The 23,182-nt window shown below is 45.6% G+C and overlaps 1 protein-coding gene and 1 pseudogene across 1 annotated transcript; both read left to right on the top strand.

The window, feature by feature from the left end:
• MRPL54 (mitochondrial ribosomal protein L54) lies at nucleotides 1–14,840 on the top strand. Its single transcript, XM_078669464.1, has 3 exons — nucleotides 1–196; nucleotides 3,481–3,637; nucleotides 14,537–14,840. The coding sequence occupies exons 1-3, from the start codon at nucleotides 73–75 to the stop codon at nucleotides 14,667–14,669; spliced, it is 414 nt and encodes a 137-aa protein (XP_078525590.1). The 5' UTR covers nucleotides 1–72; the 3' UTR covers nucleotides 14,670–14,840.
• Nucleotides 14,841–16,030: 1,190 nt separating this feature from the next.
• LOC144798183 (N-acetyltaurine hydrolase pseudogene) lies at nucleotides 16,031–16,899 on the top strand (annotated as a pseudogene).
• The last annotated feature ends 6,283 nt before the right edge of the window (nucleotides 16,900–23,182 follow it).

Here is a 23,182-nt window from a genome sequence, read left to right on the forward strand (position 1 = left end):
CAGCGTGCCGCACTACTGCGTGCTACGTATCCGGAAGTGACGTGCTTCCCCAGCGCTGCATCCCTGCTCTCCATGCCCGTTACCGGCATGGGTTTGTTGTGCAGGGCGGCTTGGCTCCTGCGGGCAGCGGGGTTCAATGCGACCTCGGGCTGGACACAAGGGACGGCGCAGGCCAGGGGTTACGCCAAGAAAGCCGGTGAGGCCCGGCTAGCGGGATACCAGGGCAGGGTCCTTGTAAGGGAGAGAGGAAGGTCAAGCGAATGAGATAGGGCAGATAATCCACCTTTTTATTTTTTTTATTTTATTTAATGCGATTTTCTATAGCGTGAACATTACCCGAAGGCGTCAGAGCGCTTTACAAAAGAACAGGTTGCGATACATAAGGATTTAGGATTACATGAGTTACATAAAAGATACAAACAGGAAAAAAAATTGCAAATGTTCAAGTTGTAAAGCCACACTGGTATTTGGAAACATTAGCCCATAGCTGTATTAAAGTGACACTGGGACAGAACTTTTTCAGTTTTGAGTTTTGAATTTACTTGTCAGTGCATTGCGGGAGCTGTAGTGTTGGTTCATTTTAATTGTCAAATCACCTGCTGACAATATGTAAAAGCATTGTTGATGAATAAAACAGTAATACCCCGGTGACGTAAAGGCATCTGGTCTTCTTACTTATGATAGTTGTTGGCGTTCCTAGGCTCTAGACTGTAAAATGTTACCAGCTAAGTCCATGTCATCAGGGACACCAAATAACTGAATAACATATCCGCTACTCAAATTTACCTCATATTTTACTATACTAATTTTCAACACTAATCCTCTATAAGTCCCGGAGTAGCGTGCTACCCGCCGAAAAAGCGCTTCGACGCCTCGTCTGGCAGTAAGCGCTATATAAATGCAATTACAATACAATATCATCAACCAAGCAATTTAGTTGTACAAATCTTTGCTTCTAGTGTTTTAGTCAAATTGGTTCAGGTACAACAAGAAAAGAACCCAACTAATCTTATATATCGGAAAGAAACCCATTGGACTGGAACGAGTTTGTTTAATGGCAAGGTTAACGTTACCCAAAACACAAAAAGGTATGGTGGCTATGCAGTAATTTTTATATCCGTGTAATAGATACAAATCACTGATACTTAAATTGCCAAGATTCTGGCATGAAAAGAGGTAAGCGCAGGAGAAGAAGAAAGACCCATCTTATTGGACGAGGAGGCCTCACTCACAGAATGCGACATGCTTCATAATAGGCAACCTCTTCCCACTCTGGTAGGACAATACCACCAGGGCGGACTTTACCTCCTGATGGACCTCATGGAGGGAGTTCTTGAATAAAATAACTTCCGGGACAAGACAAGGGGATATAGATAAAGTTAAAAGTACCTAGAGGTAACCAGGTTTTCTCCTTTATTAGTGGTAACCTCCAGTGTGTCTAAAACCATCTACGCAATGGAATGAGAGCACAATGGCTCAGACCATTGTCTTATCACCAATGTTTCTGCCCTATACTAAGTCACCTTTATTGGTTGGGGGCATTTGTCGGGCCTAAAGACCTAGACTAACAAATAGTCAATAGTAAAAAGTGAAACCCTTGTACTGGAAAGACCAATGTACCTACAGCTGGGTGAGGACGGATAATAGTTGTTCCTGCATGGTTTGCCTCTTGATGACTGTGACACTACAGAGGACATGTCCCTCACCAGACTAGATGTCCGATATCCCCTTTTTGAGGGTTTATTAGTACTAAGACCAGGTAGGATTCACTCTGGTCCAGGGCACAAGTCCTAAAAAATAGAAGTGGCGGGACGCTGACTTCACGACAGGGAGTGACGTCACAAAAGGTGGCATGCGCTCAGTTGCAGTTTATAGTTATCAAGCTCCCGGTTAAATAAGTGGGGGGACGCCGTCCACCCGCGTGGTACCCCGACTCTAGCCCTGCTCTGGTCCTTCCAGTGCATTGTTTTAAGGTTTTTCCGCTTTGAGCATTGCCCCTTGTGAGTCGTTCTCTGACACTGTATTGATGTGGGTTAATGGAAAAGATACGGTCGCGCAGTGAGCCAATATCCGTACCTTGCTTCATCTCATTGGCTTCCAAAGAGCCACACTGAAGAGTATTTGAGGACAGTGTCATACTTGCTCCGGCTCATTTTGGAAATGTATTAAGCACAGTGAATGATCTGCTCAGTCTGACATGCAATAGCATGGTAAGAATGTATTTCCGCTCCCCGGTGAAATGCACATGGTATTTGTAGCCCTCCATGCCAACTCCTCCATGAAATGATCTGCATATAGTGATAGGCCTGCTTAAATTCCTCATTGATAGTTGTTGGTTCTAGTTAGAAACTTGCTACAACTTCCCTGAGTTTGGTTGAACATGGTGAAATACTTTATCTGCTTTTCTTTTGAAATATTTTGATTGCAGTGAGGACTAGCTCCCCATTGAAATGCTTTATGAATAATCAATAGTCTGCTCCAATTTATGCATTTTAAACTTGAAGGCTTCCATTATGAAGGAGCTAGAGGAGTGTGTGATATCGATTGCACCTAGTAAAATACGACACCCCAAGGATCTACTTTTATTGGGTACAATAAGTGAGCAATGACGAAATCTGCTTTAAAAAAATTGTACGCATGTCTTGCACTTTGTGCGTCAAAATGATTCTGTCCCAGTATTTAGTGGGCATTTCTTCCACTAAATTGCAGGGGTGCATTGCTTGTTGCAAAACTCGTATTATCATATGTGCCTTAGCAGGAGTTACAGCACATATCAGAATTAACAAGGCCAATCTTAATCAGGGAGAACAAGAGGCTATGTCAGCAAAGTTTAAATAAGGTGCTGTTAAGGAAGGATTCTGACCTCAAATATACTTTAGATGGTTACAAGAGGTCCCCAGAGAAGTCCCAACTTACTTTTGCATTTGAAGGGTGGGTTTCCTCACAATACCTGCATTTGGATTGCCTAAAAAAATGGGTGCTCAGCAGACCTTGGTACATGTTTAGCCAGTCCCTAGACCTGTTTTGTACACCTGGATCCATTCAATATACACTCTGGTTAGAGACCTAATAAAGTACACCAAAGACCTAGAAATTTGAGTATTCAGAATATAGATGACATCACAAACAGGGTAAACAATATTTGGAACATGTTCTAATGCCAAAGGAGTCGGTGCTATAGTTGGTGAGGGTGGAAGTTGGATTGAGTGCCAGCTGACTCAAATGTACCTTTTGTGTGCGGAGTGGAGAGGGCATTTTCTCCTTTTAAGGTTACAGTTATGCATTTGTTACGTGTAAAGAAGTTGACAATGCTTAAACAGAGATTAGTAAAATATACTGATTGGTCTAACACTCCTTGACTCGCTAAATTCTTACATCTGGCTTTTTCACACAATGAAAGTGTATGCCATTTAGATGCCATGTTTGCTGAAAGGGCAATGCTGTGAGCCCAGCTGATGTCCTATCACACTTTGTTTCCAGTGGTCAAGAGTAAAGGAAGGAGTGTAGCCAAAGAAGAATTGAAAGGGCCTGAAGTATGCAAGGACGCTGCGCTGCTCACCACGCACGCCATGGGAGTGAACATCTACAAGCAAGGAGCAGAGGTGCCACTCAAGACGGATTCCGAATATCCTGACTGGTAAGCTCTCAGTAGGTGAATGCTGGCTTGGGGTGGAGCGAGTTAGATTGCCATATTAGGAAGCACACAGCATACAGTGGTTCACAGCACACCAATGCACCGCATGCCTGAACACACAATGCACGTGTGACCACTGACAGTTCATTTCACGCTACACACTAAATATACTCCTATGCACTGAATCCCCGGGACAGCTTCAGAGAACACTCCTAGGCTTACTTCACTTTAAATGAACCTCTTTCAACATAAGTTGTTTTCACGAAGTGATCTGTTTTATATGTAATGATCGGACTTCTTTTGATTAAGGTTTTTATATTCACTATAGGAAAGTGGAATATTATGCAGTGATGCTGGTTATGCTTCACAGTATGATGACTTCACATTAACCCTAATAGGTCATTGGATTCATACTAATAAATCCCTAGCTCAGGCCTAGTAGTGTGGCACAGTGCAGTCCAGCTTTACTAGAGGAACATGTATTAAGCATTTCAAAGTACCAACATGGATGATATGTGTGAGAAAGTGGTTCTATATATACTGGACTAGAATGAAGTACAGTGTGTATAGAGTCCACCAACCCCAGAGGTATAACAGACGTAAAAGTCAGAACTGACCTTACTCTCCAAAGTGGTAGCTTGGTCGAGCAGTAAGGCAGTACCAGAGGACAGTGTAAAGCATTTGTTGTACACACTCAGTCAGCAAAAGGTTTCACACACTCAAGGACTGAACTCCAGACCAATTGTTTTTATATCCACAGATATAGTTGTTTTATTTTTAGAACCAACAGTTATAAAAGTATAATTTTCTCGTTATGAGTACTCTCATGTAATTACTTTGCAAATGAGCAATAAAGTTTGTGCACACAATTAATACAGTATTGACAGTAAGCAACACAATCCTAAAACAGACTATAGCATTGAGCTCAATGAAATTTCCACATGTAAGTACAGTTGATTACTATACAGATTACTTTAGTAGTCCCAGGACCAGATCCTAGATTCAGTCCTGGGGTCTAAGCTGAAACTAGATTAGCAAAAACATTTTAGTTACTGTAGTGGATTTTCATGAATTTAAAGCCGTTTTAAAAGTTCACACTGAGAAACTTTTCAATGTAAATCTGACAATGTTATTCAAGTGGGAGAAAATTCAGATTGCAGGTACAGTACGATCGCGTTACTTTTGTAATCCAGCACTGGTCTCCTGGGGCCAGCACTGGGTTCTTAACTTAAAACAGGTAGGTAATTGCGTTTCAGTATTTCGTATGATTTTTAAAGAATATTTCAAGTTTTCAAAAGTAGACACTTAAAAGAAATTTCATAGAAAAGCAGACAATGGGTTCCTATGGAGAAAATACAGATTACTAGTAACCCCGGTATGGATTACTTTTACGGTTCAGTACTGGGCTGAAAGGTACAGTTCTGACTTCTCCCCTGATCACAGGTGAGTATTTCGGAATTCGGCGGATTTTATATGAATATTTTCAGTTTTCCAAACTTCACACTTAGAAAAAATTTCACAGAAAAACAGTCAATGGTTTCCTATGGCAGAAATGTAGATTACTAGCGGACACTGTTGTGATTACTTTTGTGGTTCAGTACTGGGCTTCAAGGTACAGTACTGGCTTCTCTCCTGATTACAGGTGAGTACTTCGGATTTCGATATTCGGCTGATTTTAGGTGAATATTTTAACATTTCAAAACTTCACACTTAGAAGATTTTTTGAGTCAAACCAGTCAATGTTATCCTATGGCAGGAAAGTGAGTCATCGGTTTTTAGGTGAGTACTCGACTGGTGAAGTTAAGCTTCTGGGCATAAACTCAGGGGTCCCCCAGGGTCAGGTAGGTACAGTTAGTACACCCTCGGCGGCACAGGGGCGGCCGGGTGCAGAGGTAGTTAGGCCCAATGTTATCCAATGAGAGGCAGGGGGCCTTCGGTTGGTGGCTGCTAGCTAGCAGGCCACCCGGCTGTGGGAGCTGGGCTCCTGGTCACTTGCTCAGGGCAAATGGGGAAGTAGAATAGGGTACAGGTTGCACTGCCAGGGGCACTCGGGCGGCTGTGTGCAGGGTGCTTTTGAGCCGTCGGGCGCTCAATGTTATCCAATGAGGATCTTGGAAAGGGAACACAGGCTGCAGGCTCGGGGACGGTGGATCTTCAGGAGCGACCAACACTTCGAGGGGTAAGTTAGGATCTTGGTGGATAGGTAGGCACCCAGGAGTTGGGCACAGCGGGCCGTGGGGCGCCGGGTGCAGGGGTGTCTTTGGAGGTTGGGAAATCTTACCCCCTGCTGGTCACGGTCGGAGGGGTCCTTTGTCCTGAGGCTGCAGGCGTTGTCTGGTTCGTCGAGGAGGGTCCTTGGGCACTGGATTCCGAGTCAGAATCGCCGGGGGGATGTCCTCTGGGTCTTGGTTCACTCCAGCACAGGCCAGGCTTGGCGGGTGCAGAGTGTGCAGGGTTCACGGTTCCAGGCTGATGCCAGGGCTTGTTACTTGCTTTGAGCAGTACCACTGCTTGTGGGAGACCCAGGTAGTCAGAGACACAAGGCAGTCAGGTCCTCCAGGGATTTTGAGGTTGCTGACCACTGGAGACGCCAGGGTTTAGCAGGAGCAGGTTGGAGGGTCGACAGGCCGATAGGGCTGGAGCCAAATCAGTTGGTGTCTTCCTCTTCTTAGCAGCTGCACAGCAGGTCTTCTTGTTTCTTGTTCTTCTTTCTTGTTTCGGTATCTGGATCTGAGGAAGGAAGGTTCAGGGAGCCCCTAAATACTACATTTAGGGGCGTTACAGGTAGGGCAAGGGCAGGGACCAATGGGTCCCTGTCCTGGGGTGAGTACACCCCCTAGCCTGCTCCTCTCCTGTGGAAGGGGGGGCAGGAGCCTAGCTGGGATTGGGCAGGGCTCCCCATCTACAAGATGGCCGGAGCCCAGGGTCGTGCTTCACCTCGCCGCCTCCACCTGAGGGGTGGAGTTGGCAAAGGTTGGCACACCCCCCTTCCTGACATAGTTTTTCCCGCCAGTCTTCCCGCCAGAGTGGGGGTAGAATGGGTGGGGTCCAGTTGCTGGTACAGCAAATGGTCTGGAGAAGCTGTAAGAGGCGGCATGCCTTTGAAGCTTCCCCCTGTCCATCCTGTACTTACAGTGCCCAGGAATGGCCCTGGGTACTGTAGGGGCGCAGGGCTCATGCACCTGTGCCCACACCACTGGCATAGGGCACCCAGCTAGAGGGGTGGCTGATGTATGCCAGGGCAGTGGGGTTGTGGGCATGGCACACAGGGATGTGTGCCATGTCGACTCTTTGTTTAGTTCTGCACCTAGACACTCAGCCTGCAAAGGCAGTGTGTGGGTGTCAAGGTACAGGGCCCCTAAGGGTGGCACAATAAATGCTGCAGCCCTTAGGGGTCTTCCCTGGTCACAATGCCCTGGGTACCTAGGGTACCATTTACTAGGGGCTGATATGTGGCCAGAGATGCCAATGGGGTTTAGGCTCTAGTATAGTTTTTAGGGAAGAAACAGGCCCTGGGTACCTGATTGGCAGGGACCCAGGGCACACCTAGGAAAAGTGCATCAGGTATCAGGCAAAAAGTGGAGGGGGTACTGCAACAGGAACTCACTTTCTCACAATATGCAGTTGTTACAACTCAAAAGAAATCCGACACCAATGTATAAAAAAAGCAGATTTTTGTATAGTTTTAGACACCAAAGCAAACAAACATCGGCAGAGTATAACCGGAGTTACAGGTTTATAAATGAAAATGAAATCAGTGTATTTCACTCCTACAAAACGTTAACTGTGTGGTCAATGGGGAAATGGACTAGTGACAAACGGTACCTTGCTGGTCGAGTTCAGGAACTCACTTTCTCACAATATGCAGTTGTTACAACTCGAAAGAAATCCGACACCAATGTATAAAAAATAAAGCAGATTTTTGTATAATTTTAGACACCAAAGCAAACAAACATCGGCAGAGTATAACCGGAGTTACAGGTTTATAAATGAAAATGAAATCAGTGTATTTCGCTCCTACAAAACGTTAACTGTGTGGTCAATGGGGAAATGGACTAGTGACAAACGGTCCCTTGCTGATCGAGTTCAGTAGAAACCACTGGGTGTGAAGGTGAGGCGGGTCCCAGGTCCGGGTTCAGACAGTCAGGTTGAATTTTACCTGGCTCGTTTGACCAGGGTGCAGAGTATTCCTTGCTGTCTCGTGTGCTGAACAACGGGAGCTGCGGTTGCTGCTTTTACCACTTAGACGGTGCTGGTGAGAAAGGGGATGTAAGCTCTCGACAACTGGGCCATGGAGGCATCAGGTTGAAGATACAGCTGGGTTCCCTTGAGGCACAGTATCAAAAACAAAGGTGATGGTAGACTGACTGGCCGCCAACGAGCCTTGGCTGGGGCAAGCTCAGCCTTCGGTCACTTCGATGTCCGGGACAAAACGGTAGCTGTCTGAAAATTGCTAGAGGTCAGTACTACGTCTCCCTTAGGGGTGACTGGCATATATAAATAGTGCTGTGGCCTTGCCACTCATGGTGAGGGCTAAGTCGAGTTTGAGCAGTTTGCAGTGCTCATATAGTCTGCAATGGCAGGACTCCTTTCATATTTTTACTTGGGCCACTCAGGGTGGCACAATCGGTGCTTCAGGCCCTGGTGACCCCTTTAACTCCCATGCCCTGGATACCACTGGTACCAATTACCAGGAACTTATACAGGAAATGAATTTGGCACATCCCTCTCGCGTAACAAACTAGTGGGGGCCCAGGATGAAGAGTCACCCATCAAAACAAAGTTTCCATATTCATCTCTCACTGGTAATTTGTAAACGAATAAGAATCTGCGTGTTTAATTCATGAAGGGTGTTTGCAGCTGTGCTGTTGTAGATGCTCATATTCATCGCATATATGGCATACAATTCTTCTCCTGTTTCGGTAACACAAGTCAGCATCTGAGGTTCATGGAATTTGTGGAATTGATTGTGGAAGATTGTATTCGCAACATTCTCCAGCATGTTTACATGTGTGTTAGGACTACCTCCTGGTCTTGCATGTAGGATATGAAGACATCATCAGTATATTTGGAACTTTTTTGGTAGACATTAGTCTTTCGTTTCACTGTACTTTGAGTGTTTCTGATTAAATGTTTTTCCCAGTGATCTTTTCGTAACACAATCCCTCTGCTGGTTATCTTTTGTCGTAGTCATATTGGATCACTGGCATGTAAGTGCCTTCTCCCATTTAATTTCTGTATAACTACATATTGTGACTGGTTGAAAATTAAAACTGTCTTCCTGCCAGTCGTGGTTGCATCATTACTAACTATTTTTGTGCTACTTGAAGAGAGGGTTTTCTCTAAGATCGTAAAGTGCAACTGGTGCATTGTGCATAAAGTCTTTCCTTGTGAGTGTGGATCAGTGTGGTGTGGAGGTTCATGATTACTGCTCCATATAAAAGAAAGGCTCAGAAACACCTTTGTATTTCTAAGTTGCGAGTGTGCGTAAAGATATAGGTAAATGAGGCCATTTCACTGTATTGTCGTATTAGGATTGCTGCCAATTCAATCTGTGAGGTATGTTTGTAACCCTCTTAGTTCTTCAATACATAAATCGGAGAAAATATGAAATCACTATTCTGTCCTTAGAAGGCCCAGCAGTGAAAGATGTCTCACAAGAACTCAAAATCCAAGCAGACACCCTGAAACAAAGGCACTTTCTGGAAGGCTCACTGTTGGTGATTATTAGAGATGCACAACTGAATGTTTTCTTTTCTTCTCTACACTGGATGGTCCCTTTGAGGCATCTTTGTCATCAGCTCTACACATAAGACCTAGAAGTAGTGTCCCAGGCATGTGAAGACTCTACTGTGGAAAGAAAAAGCACTTCCATTTTAACAATGCAGAACGTTATACGTTTGGGCTTCCAGTCTCAATGAGTACAACCTTGATTGGAGAAATGTATCCGACCTACCACAAGTGTTACAATTGCCGGCCCACATTGAGATTTGGAAAGCAATGAAACAGTCAAGCCAAGGACCAAAAATGGCTATTATAAGCTTTTAAGATGTGAGCATCCATAGACTTTTTTTGACTACTACTTCGAGATTACAATCTTGGGAAACCAGTTTTGGACATTGGACCAGACCATTTGGTCAGCAGTTTGGTCCCCGTATGTAAGGCTGATTGCATAAGCACAGTGGCCTCTGGTTTTCATTGGTTCCGCTTCGGCTTGTTCTTATTAAGCTGCAGTGTACTGTGCACTTAACAGCTGTTTATTGTTGTTATGCTTTGTGTATCACCAGCATAATTATATACTGTTAGTTTGAAAGACTGGAACCGTGGAAACGGAGTGCAAGTATGCAAAAGTTACAAGCATTGGCAAAGCAGTAGGTTTTGCCTATTTGCTCTGCTAATGTTTCTAACCACGGGCAGCCACTTTTTTAGAAAAGCAAAAAAGCACTTAAAAAAAATTATACATATGAGCAAGTTGGGAAGGCTGTGGGGGAGACACAACATGTCGAGTGGGGCGTGAAGCAACACAGTGGGTGAGGAAAGAAGCAACATGATGGGGGCTAGGAAGAATGCTTTGGGGAAAGCAACATGGAGCACAGGGAGAAGCACATGGGTAAGAGAGCAACACAGGTGTGGGTGGAGGGTGAGAAGTACTTGGGCGAGAGACCAATTTGGAGAGGTAAGAAATGTACATAAGGGAGACAGCTGGAAAACACATTCGCTCTCTTGGTGTATTTAAACAAAAAGAAGTAGTTCCCTAAAAGCGAGCAGAGGAAGCATAGAAGGCAGCCAGTCAAGGAGAGGGGAACGCGACTATGCACCATAGGAAGAATCCGCAAAAGATGGATGGGCTTAAAAAAGGAAAGTTGTCCAAGAGAAAGCAAGCAAATAAGACTGTCATTCAAGCCAGCCAATGGTAAGTAATGGATGGGCTGCAAATCCCTGTATGTTCTTGGTAAGCCCACAATATGTTATTTGTAATCAGGCAGCTTTCACTATCTGCTAGGCTCAACCTAAAAATAAGGTGGCAGTGCTGTAAAGGTACCAAAGGAAGGTGTGGGATTTGAACAGTGTGGGATCTCCTAAGCAGTGGATCACATGAAAAGAATGACAATTTATGGTCCCTTACTTGTACACGTGCTGACAGTTTCATGTCATATGGTCCACAGTGTCAGTGTATATGCGACTTCATCTGCTTGCGGGTTTCCTGCTTTAAATATGTCTCTGTCCGCAGTGGCTTTCAGTCCACCTGTAACTGCTTTCAGCCTTCCGCTCTCCGACTCTCCAGTGCCTGCTGTGTGCTATAGTTTTACCAGTGTATCAAGTTCCCTTTTGTGTTGTAATCTATTATTCACATGAATTTGAGATGCTTATTTCTGAGCTTGGGTGTTAGATACCGAGCAGGTGAAGTTGGTGCCTGGTGTTATGGAGTAAGCATTTTCTTGTTGGCATCTATGCCTCCTTGTAGTGTCCCATGCAAGCATGTTGTGTGCCGGAACCATGCCTGCTTACTTACTTATGCCTACTACCCCTCCTGGGGCATTCAGGCCTCTAGCCATCTCTTTCCTGGGCTTTTCTTTTAATCTGACTCCAGGTGTAACCCATCTCCTTGCAGTCAGCCTCGGGGCCTCGGCGGCAGGTGTTTTTTATCCTTACACTTTTCCTTTTCCCTTGAGGGTTACAGGTCAGGGCTTGCCTGGCGATGTTTGATATGGGCTTGCAGAGGGTGTGACCTATCCGGTCCCAGCGTCTTTTCATAATTTCTTCATGAGCCGGAAGTTGGGGCATCTACTGCCATAGGTGGTTGTTGCTGATGGTGTTTGGCCAGCGGGTTTGGAGGAGTTTCCTCACTCAGGTGTTGAAAGTTTGGACTTTGTGTGTCGTAATCACTATTGTCCTCCAAGTTTTGCTCCATACAAAAGGACTGATTTTATGCTGGTGTTTAAAAGCCTGACCTTGCTTTGCCGCGTTTGGTTCTTGGCGCTCCAGATTGTATTTAACTGAATGAAGGCAGCTATTGCTTTTCTGATTCTTGCCTTGACGTCGGTGTCTATGCCTCCCTGCTCATCTATGACACTTCCCAGGCACTGACCGTGCCTGCTAGTGGTACTTATGTGTGTATGGTATCGGATAACCAGATATGTAATTGGCGTTCACCCAAGAGTGCAATAGAGCGAGGCACTGATTTGGAATACTACGCAGTGTATGTGACAGGAGACAAAAACAAGATAAAAAGCAAGGTTTGATTTGTTTCTACTTTTAGTTAAGTTACAAATATTCAGCATTAACTCAACCCTGGTTAATTTGTAGTTTAATATTTTTGTTGGATTTTTAGTAAAATCTGTACTACACTGCAATAAGCAAAATCAATAAATACACCAGTTGAGATAACGACCCAGACTTAAGTGATATGCGTGTGTGTGTGTGTGTGTGTGTGTGTGTAAAAGTAGGAAATGAATACATAGAAACTCAATAAAGAAAGCATTAAAAGGTTAAATGCACTTCATGTTATATCGCTTTAATGAAGATCTGTAAACAGATGGGGCAGGTAATATCATGGACAATATCAGTTTCCCATTAGTATGGTAGTCCAGAGCAACACACAGCATCATCTGATCCTTTTAAATATTCTAAGTCCCTTTGGAACAGGCTGTTAAGGTACTGAGGTTAGTTTTGATAGGTTCAATTTCTCAGAGTAAGAACGGACCCTTATGCCCCGCAGATATTTAGAAACTGTTATTATGCTTTCCAAAACAACAAGAAAAACATATTACATATATATATATATATATATATATATATATATTTTTAATGAGTCCAGGTTGCTAAAAAAGGAATATTGCCACTTGAGCCACCTCTACAAATATCTCTCCATTTTCCTTTGAGCTGGTAACCAGAGCGAGAGAGCTGCTGATTCGGGCCCCCAGATCTACAATAGTGCTCCCTGCTGTTTTGTCTGTGATACGGGGGTAGAACAAATAGCATATTAAAGGATGCTATATGTAGCAAGTCTCTATTAAATAAAATAGATGAAAATTAGTATGATGTTTGTAAGGCTTTGCGTAAAGGGCTTTGCATGTCTCCTAGTTGCTGTAATGGTAGCATGGGTTTTTCTGTTTAAGGTACAAAATAAGCCACCAGATCATACCCAGTCATTATAGCAGATGTCTGGATGCCGGGCATGTGAGCTTTTTATAAATCATTAATTCATTACTTCAGAAACTAACATCCAGATGGTGCTCGACACCGAGAACCAGCCATTCCGAAAGACTCGTCTTTGGTAATCGAGAAGCACCCAACCAGTGATGCAGGACTAGTTCAGTGCAAGCTTTACTGTTTCCCTCTAAGCCTTGGTGTGACTACATCCTGGTGCCTGTGCAGCCCTCCATAGGGACTTCATGCGAATGAGTGTTAGATGTGTGTAAGTTGTCTGACTCTCTGGGCATGCATTATCCAAAAGGCACATCTATTGGCTTTGTTAATGCTTGCTGGACATTGATAAAGATGCTGAAGCGATGAGTTTTTTTTCTTCGGTTTTAATGATCTAGCAGATCCCTTTATTTTTGTTGCTAAGGGTCACATCCCACTGTACAGTGCCAGTCGCTGCAGTTCAAGGGCATCCAGTGAATTTGTACCTGGGTGCATGAACCCTGCGGTGTTGGTACATGCCGGAGATGGAAGTGATTTGGTATTAATGACTTGTCTGCTTTAAGTTGAGGTGGGCTATATGTTCATTGCGCTTACGTAGAGTGACATAGTAAAGGAGACTTCATCCACAGTAAAAAGGTCCAGCACGCCTCCCTGGTTCAGGCTGCCCTGAAGTCATTGGCACCAAGAAAGTAGCAGCAGCTATGTCGGAGTCCCTCTGCAGAGCAGGAATGTAGTCCTTGTGCTGCACAGGGTCACTAGAACTCCTCTGTTTTTTCTATATTATCCAGATTTGCTAGTCTCAGGACTTGGCCCACCCTTACTTTTAAAAGTGTGAATAAGCCCAATTTGGGAATCAGATCTTGGTCAGAGTTAATGTAGTAGAAGTCAAGAGAGTGATTTGGTACGTTTTCTGATTAAAGCTGAAAAGGGCTTTTGACTGTAGTGTGCAGTGCTTGTGAATGTACACAGTTCAGTGTTGGGGATACAAGCTCACAAGATGGACACCTATCAGCCTCAGGCTAATGACTCTCTAAAACGAGTGGGCTGTCTCCAAACACCCTGACTCCTGCCCTGTGTATCATCTCCCCCCAACCCCCTCCCACAGTCTTCAACTCTCCAAGGCACACCGCATACTTCCATCTCCTCAAGTGTACTCGCACTTCATCACATAAACATCACACCTTGTGCACACGCTCACATCCTCGGAGCCTCTCAGTGATGTCCAACACAAGTCCGGGAGGAGTGGAGTCATGCCTGAAAAATGATTCACATTTACATCCATTGCTTGTATCTCGCAATATCCTGCAAAGTAAACCATACACGGTTGTGACCCTCGTGAAATAGTTGGATACTAGTGTCCTTGGTATGCCTTCCCTTACCCTCCCAGCCCTCAGTTGCACACTCACCTGACCTTTCACTGATCTTGGCCCCCAGGTATCCACTTTTACTGGCCCCCACAGACTTCTATGGCCACCCTCTTTTTCTCAGACACTTTATTCTCCTCAGGTACCCTCTTACACAGGTTGTTTCCTGTGGTAGGGTCCTCCACCCTTGCACTCACACATCGCTCCACCTCTGCAGGCTGACTCTCCCACCTCGCTCTACCACCCCTGCACCGGACTTCACTCCTTCAGGCATACTTCCCCCCCTCCCCCCCTCCCCCCCTCACTTAGCACCTCAGGCAGACTCTCCCACCCTTCTCCCTTCCCTCGTAGTGATCTCAGTTATGACTCTCACCACTGTTTTTTTCCCCAGGCTCTTCCAAGTTAACCTGGGACCACCCAAGACCCTGGACGAGCTGGAACCTGAGGATCCCCGGTACTGGGCACTCCTGCGCAAGCACCACATGTGGCGTAACAACAAGCTGAGCAAGAACAAGAAGTTCTAACATGGGGGCGAGAGCCCAGTGGAGAGGGTGGGAGGGGGACCTCGATGAACCTTGGGTGCACATGGACTGGAACCTGCACCTTGCAGGTGGAATAAGCTGTGCTTTCTTTCCCTGACCCTTTGTAAATATTCATTTATATATGCCGGAAACAAATAAAACGTTTTGATAAGGCCTGGTCTCATCTCTCAAGTGTTGAACTCCACACTGCCAGGGAACATGTTCTCTTGTGTGGCCGATTGCTACCACCTTCGCTTTGTCCCCTGGCCCTTGATTCTTGTGAAGGGTTCTTGTCAACAGTAGGGAGTTCACAAGCAGACTCTAAGGTATTAACTAGAAGTCGGACGAAGGAGGCGTGTTAAGAATGTGGGCTTTCTGCTTATTGAACTATCGGGGAGCTGGATGTCGCAGGACAATCCGCAGCAGTGAAAACAAGTGTTTCATTTTTTATAACTCTTTGCAGGTGACTTAACCTTTCCCGAAGCCTAAAACCTTGAGAACCTAGAATAATTTTTGCACAGTCCTTCTCCCACCACCGACAGCACGATCCATCCATGTTAAACAGGCCAGTGACGTCACTTCCTGGTAATCTTCGATTGTTTTCTGCTATTTACATTCTTGCAACCACGGCTGGTGTCATATTTCGACAGAGGCTTCCTCGAATAGAGGGAAACTGAGATTTCCAGTCAAGTTGGGACTACCTGGCAAGTCAATAGTTACCGGCCACAGCAGTTAGTTTTTAGAAGCGTTGTTTGTTGTCCAGTCACTAGCACTTGGCCCGTATGACTTCTTTCTTCAGAGAGGGCCCCTGAGCGTCTTGCTTCACACCTTCAGTGTCTGGCGCTCTCTCCCCGGATTGGCAGCCTTAGTTTCCATTTTTGTTCAGGCAGCCTGTCCTCTATTGCATCTCCATGCTGCAGCCTGTAGTTTTGAACATCTGTCCAAGCATTCTGTATATTTCGGTCCATCGAGTCGCGTTCTGTTTCTCTCTCTCCGTGCTAGCACCCTGGGGGTTTCTGTATGGTACCCAAAGCCATGGTGAGTGATTCTAAACCCACCTATGTCCCCAGTCTATTTGGCCTTCAGCATTCCTCCCTAAAGATTCTCTGAGAGAACTGTGGAACCTGATCGTGCCACCTGGGTCACGCTTCAAAGGGGTTCATATTTTTGTTCTCTTCTTTCTTCATTGAAGACTTGTTCATGTCTCTGAAATGAGCCTGCCTGAGATCTGACCCACAACTGAGAACAGTCTATCATTCTGTGCTCCAGGATTCCATGGGACTGAATGAGTGTTCCAGTAGAACTTGCGCTGCTATCGGAATCGCCATAAAGGTGCTTGTGACAATCTAGTACATTGTATAGGGATGTGCAAGGTAGGTCCCAGATTGGTGCCAGATTTTTCAAAATAACCCCACAGCAAAATATTTCAAGTTAGTTGAATTGTATGTACGTTGATCTTACACAGGTGTCTTGATCATCAGACATGGATCGGGCCCTCGTGGATACTCCCGGGCATCCTGGTGTAGTTGGTATGCCTTGAGAGTTCTAAGGCCAGAACAGAAACAGCAAGCCAAGTGCCACAATTGACCCATGAACACTGGAATATGACCTTCATCTGTTTCTTCAAACCCCCTTCAGCAGGACCTGTTCTGATGACAAACTTGTTGTTACTGAAACAAAATCCTACTGCAACAAAGAAAATCTTGAACTGAGTGAGGAGACTGAAGACTTAAAGGGGGTACCTTCCATTACAAGGTTGTTGGGGGTAGGAGCTATTATGAACAACACCACAAGTGGTCTCGGCGGGGATGTGATGCTGCAGAAGACTGGCGCTCACATCCTTTCCGGGGCTGCCTTCTATGTGTGCGGCTTCTACACTACAGAAATGCATGCTATGTTGATGGAGCTTCCAGCGGTGCTAATAAATGAAGTTGTAAACAGAGGAACCGATGTAAAGGGTGGAGAAATTGGTTGCTCCTGGCCAATCGCGGAGAACGAAAGAAAAGTTCTTCATGCAGCTGCACATGCTCAGATTCAACTTGGCTCCTAAGAGATTGTTCATCCAGGAAGGAACAGTGACGCACCTTTCCAGATTATCCACATTCTCCAAGAATCTGGTGCTGATATCTCCAAAAAAGACATGCCTCATCTTGACAGAATGTTTGATGACAAGAAACTGCTTGGATTGGCTGATCTGGGGTCTAACCTCTTTGGTGCATACATATCTAGTTAAAGAAAGAGTCATCCTCATAGAAAGTTCTTAATTAGAATTTTTTTTAATGTTGAATCAAATATAATACAGAACAGATATCTTACATCAAAGGAGTGACGTCCATTAAAACTAATAAATAAAATTAATGATAACATGGTAACGCAGTTGTATCCAGAGGCGCTCGATCACTATAAAGAACAGCATGTGAAAAGATTACGTTTATTTGTTCAAGCTAAAAGCTACCCTGGTAATGTGCACCAAGTGTTAACATTTAGATGAAAAACATACAAAGCACTCCTTAACCGTCCATAGCTTTCCTGTGTCGAACAACCATTTTTAAAATGAGTCAATGAAGGCTATGAAGAGAGGATGTTATTACGCATGACATCCAAGCTAACATTAGTCTAATGAAATATGAAGGGCACGGATATTGTCATATACTCACTAATATGATGCATAACATGTTTTAACACTATTCAAAAGTAACTTTATTCGAGCATAAAAGTACAAGAAACATTAAAAAAATTATATACACAATCATTTGCACAAGAAATAAAAACATTCCAAGTACTATGACGACAAACCGCTTATATTAATAGAAACATAAAAATTCATATAGCATTACCAATACTTTATCAATTATCAGCTTGCGCCAATAAAAATAAAAAAAACAATAAAAATTCATACAACACATCTAAACTTCTTTTTTTTTTAAAAAGACCATATTAAAATGCACATCGACAATCGACTTCTTCCTGAAGATGATTAAAATCATGTAAGTAAAATCACTCCCCTCATCAAACGACTTTCTTTACCTCAAAGATGAGGCAGGAAAGCAAGTTATAACGTATGTAGAATGTTCATCCAGAAGTGACTAGGGTCACTAGGATGGGTTGGTTAGATTGGAGGAATTTGCTCCCCTTGACATATCCACTCTCCAGCGACTACTGGGGAACCTTAAGTCTGGACCTCCGGCCGATGCCGCTCCTCCCACCACCCTTAAGATGGTTTCGGAGACTGTCTCCCCACTTTTACGGGATGTAATTAACCGCTCCCTTGCAGCTGGGCTGGTGCCAAATTCCTGTAAACAGGCAAGAGTGAAGGCACTCTTAAAGAAACTGAACTTAGATCCGGGGGATTGGGCAAACTATCGTCCCATCTCTCTGTTACCTGGTATAGGTAAATTGGCCGAAAAGCATGTCAATTCCCTACTATCCACTTTTCTGGAAAACAATAATGCCTTACATCCCACCCAGACGGGCTTCAGATGTAAGCAAGGCACTGAGACGGCCCTCATTGCCGTAGTCGAAGAAGCGAGAAAAATAGTGGACTCTGGAAGCTGCGCTGCTATTATTCTATTAGACCTCAGCGCGGCCTTTGACACGGTTAATCACTCGATAATGATTCAGAGGCTGAGTGATGTGGGGGTATCAGGGATGGCTCTTAATTGGCTTCAGTCCTTTCTCACCGACAGAACCTTTGCTGTCTTTGAAGATGAGGCAATTTCAAAGCAGATTCCCTTGCAGTACGGCGTCCCCCAGGGATCCTCATTAAGCCCTACCATGTTTAACATCTACATGAGGCCACTGGCTCAGGTGGTTCTTCCCTGGGGGGTCCAGCTGGTCACCTACGCCGATGATACCCAGTTGGCAGTCTCCCTTCCAGACATGGCACCTCTGGCATTAATCTTTCTTCATGCTTAAGTAAAGTACTGGAATGGATGGATGCGTCATTTCTTAAACTTAATGGCTCCAAGACCGAAATAATGATGCTGGGGTACATGGCCCCCAACAATCTAGATCCTTGGTGGCCTAGCTGCCTTGGGCTCCCCCGTCCCCCAAGAAGCAAATCAAGAGTCTGGGCGCCTGGATAGATCCCAACCTTAATTTTCTGGTACAATCACGTAAGGTTGCGGCAACTTGTTATGGTCTGATTAGACTGCTAAGAAAGATCTTAAATCTTCTCCCTTTTGAAGCCAGGCGTCTGTTGGTCCAGTCACTCATTTTGTCGCGTCTTGACTACGCGAATGCAGTTTACCTGGGCGCCCCTCAGGGAACTATTAAAATCTTGCAGATAGTACAAAACTGTGCTGCACGATTGTTAATGGATGTGCCTAAACGGAGTTCGGCCAAATCTGCATTACGCCAGTTGCACTGGCTTCCAGTGCAGCAGAGGATTTGGTTTAAGGCTATGTGGACTGTCCATAAGTCCATTTCTGATTCCGGACCTGCCTTGATCCAACCCATGTTTCAACTCCATCATATCCCCCGGACCCTCAGATCGAACCACAAGACATTTCTGACAGTCGCTAGGATTAAAAGGACACGTATAGGTTTTTCCCTACATGCTGCAAAATTTTGGAACCAGCTCCCTGATGCTATTCGACTGGAATCAAACCATCCTAGTTTCAGGAAACTGCTTAAAACCTTTTTGTTTCCCTGAGCCGGAGTAATGACTTGGTACTTAACGCGCTGGGATGCCTCCGGGTAGCCATGCGCTATATACATGCGTAATCATTCATTAAGGCATGCTTTACTTGGACAAAGTAATTACAACAAGCATTAGGAATGCATTAGGGCTCGGGTTTGTTTTAAGTTGGAGATAATGGCATTGTAAATGGCAATGTGTTTTAGGCACTCTGCACTACCACTCTGCACTCTGCACTACCAATCTGCACTCTCAATCTGCACTCTGCACTCTCAATCTGCACTCTGCACTACCAATCTGCACTCTGCACTACCACTCTGCACTACCACTCTGCACTATCACTCTGCACTATCACTCTGCACTACCACTCTGCACTACCACTCTGCACTAGCACTCTGCACTACCACTCGCACTCTCAATCTGCACTCTCACTCTGCACTCTGCACTACCACTCTGCACTCTCACTCTGCACTAACAACCTGCACTCTGCACTACCACTCTGCACTCTCACTCTGCACTCTGCACTACCACTCTGCACTACCACTCTGCCCTCTGCACTACCACTCTGCACTGCCACTCTGCACTACCACTCTGCACTACCACTCTGCACTACCACTCTGCACTACCACTCTGCACTAATACTCTGCACTCTGCACTACCACTCTGCACTCTGCACTACCACTCTGCACTCTGCACTACCACTCTGCACTCTGCACTACCACTCTGCACTACCACTCTGCACTCTGCAATACCACTCTGCACTACCAATCTGCACTCTGCACTACCAATCTGCACTCTGCACTACCAAACTGCACTCTGCACTACCACTCTGCACTACCACTCGCACTCTCACTCTGCACTACCACTCTGCACTCTGCACTACCACTCTGCACTCTGCACTACCACTCTGCACTCTGCACTACCACTCTGCACTCTGCACTACCACTCTCCACTCTGCACTACCACTCTGCACTACCAATCTGCACTCTGCACTCTCAATCTGCACTACCACTACCACTCGCACTCTCAAACTGCACTCTCACTCTGCACTACCACTCTGCACTCTGCACTACCACTCTGCACTCTGCACTACCACTCTGCACTACCACTCTGCACTACCACTCTGCACTACCACTCTGCACTCTGCACTACCACTCTGCACTCTGCCCTACCAATCTGCACTACCACTCTGCACTACCACTCTGCACTACCACTCTGCACTACCACTCTGCACTACCACTCTGCACTACCACTCTGCACTACCGCTCTGCACTACCGCTCTGCACTACCGCTCTGCACTACCGCTCTGCACTACCGCTCTGCACTACCACTCTGCACTGCCACTCTGCACTACCACTCTGCACTCTGCACTACCACTCTGCACTCTGCACTACCACTCTGCACTCTGCACTACCACTCTGCACTACCACTCTGCACTACCACTCTGCACTACCACTCTGCACTCTGCACTACCACTCTGCACTCTGCCCTACCAATCTGCACTACCACTCTGCACTACCACTCTGCACTACCACTCTGCACTACCACTCTGCACTACCACTCTGCACTACCACTCTGCACTACCGCTCTGCACTACCGCTCTGCACTACCGCTCTGCACTACCACTCTGCACTGCCACTCTGCACTACCACTCTGCACTCTGCACTACCACTCTGCACTCTGCACTACCAATCTGCACTCGCCAACAGACACGGCGGACTCGTGGAAAATTAATGAAGTGACCTAGAGGGTGAGGATGGGATACTCCGCTACCATCGAGTTCGTAGAAGAACAAGATTACATACGAAAAACAAGCAGCACAGAAAGCATCACTTTCGCGATCGCAATTGTTTAAACAAGCAGCACAGAAAGCATCACTTTTGCGATCGCAATTGTTTAAACAAGCAGCACAGAAAGAGATCACTTTCGCGATCGCAATTGTTTAAAAAAAAAACTGATCTGATGCATGTGATTCTCTACATTGCTGGCCGGCTGTTCATGCGCGCACACAGAGCTGAAGGGAAAAAAAAACAGCAGTGCACACGCTCCCAGCACCATCTGCCTTCAATTACCGGCACCTCGGACAGCTGGTAATTGAGGATTTATGTATTCTTCTGCGTGTGTCCGAACACTTTATGCAGGAAGTGGACATTGACAAATTCCTAAGTCCTATGGCGTGCTGCCTTACTTAAACACAGCCTTGCCTGGACCAATTACCATGCACATGGCAAAATACCACACGCAAAAAACGCGCGCTTTCTGGAATGTGGCAGCCCGGACCCCTTTCAGAATTCTTTTTTTTTCTAATACATAAGAGCTCGGAAACTCCGCCCCCACTTCGTGGTGACGTAGGCCCGAGCCCTAAAAAGGGGGTGGTGATGGACAGAGTATCTGAGTTAATCAGAACACTCCTACCCAGTCAACAGATCAGGGCTTGATCCATCACCATTTTTTAGCTCACTGCACCATCCCAGTTCCGAACCTGGCTATATGCAAATTAGTCTGTCTCTGGCCCAGTGCATCATGGGAACAGGGCAGACCAAACTACCAAGCCAATTCTTCACTGGAAAGGAAACAAGCTTCCGGGGACCGGTTTCTGGCATTACAGCCGTCTTCGGCCCGGCTTGCTTGAATCCTGATGGTGCAATGAGCAAGGGACTCATGTCTGAGCATACCCTTCCACACTCATGGTGGCCAAAATAATTACAAAAAGGGGGTGGTGATGGACAGAGTATCTGAGTTAATCAGAACACTCCTACCCAGTCAACAAATCAGGGCTTGATCCATCACCATTTTTTAGCTCACTGCACCATCCCAGTTCAGAACCTGGCTATATGCAAATTAGTCTGTCCCTGGCTCACTGCACCATCAGGATTCAAGCAAGCCGGGCCGAAGACGGCTGTAATGCCAGAAACCGGTCCCCGGAAGCTAGTTTCCTTTCCAGTAAAGAATTGGCTTGGTAGTTTGGTCTGCCCTGTTCCCATGATGCACTGGGCCAGGGACAGACTAATTTGCATATAGCCGGGTTCTGAACTGGGATGGTGCAGTGAGCTAAAAAACGGTGATGGATCAAGCCCTGATCTTTGGACTGGGTAGGAGTGTTCTGCTTAATTCAGACACTCTGTCCATCACCACCCCCTTTTGAATCGTTTTGGCCACCACAAGTGTGGAAGGGTATGCTCAGATGTGAGTCCCTTGCTCACTGTACCATCAGGATTCAAGCAAGCCGGGCCGAAGACGGCTGTAATGCCAGAAACCGGTCCCCGGAAGCTAGTTTCCTTTCCAGTAAAGAATTGGCTTGGTAGTTTGGTCTGCCCTGTTCCCATGATGCACTGGGCCAGGGACAGACTAACTTGCATATAGCCGGGTTCTGAACTGGGATGGTGCAGTGAGCTAAAAAACGGTGATGGATCAAGCCCTGATCTTTGGACTGGGTAGGAGTGTTCTGCTTAATTCAGACACTCTGTCCATCACCACACCCTTTTGAATCATTACTTGGACAAAGTGCAAAGTAAAAACACCCATCGGAGGGGGGGGGGGCTCATAAAAAAACACACAAAATTACAAAGTGTAATAGATCCTGAAGGGAACATTTATCAAAAGTACAATGGCATTTTGTACACCAAACATCTGGTTTTTGGAAAGGCTAACACTGTATGGAACTGGACAAACCTGAATCTAGTAAGGAGAATTCTATGATGAACATTAATATTGGTTAGTGAATAGGGCTCAATGGCAGGACCTGTTTTGATCGGTGCATGGCTACGAAACCATGGGTTTTTCCAGCTCAATGGCTTCCCTCTCGAATGACCTCCACTGCAAAAAGTACCCCAGGTCCAGCCAATGTCCTCTTTAGCGATGGAAGAGGACAAGTGAA

This window comes from Lissotriton helveticus, chromosome 12 (assembly GCF_964261635.1).
Source record: "Lissotriton helveticus chromosome 12, aLisHel1.1, whole genome shotgun sequence".
NCBI classification, from domain to species: Eukaryota; Metazoa; Chordata; class Amphibia; order Caudata; family Salamandridae; genus Lissotriton; species Lissotriton helveticus.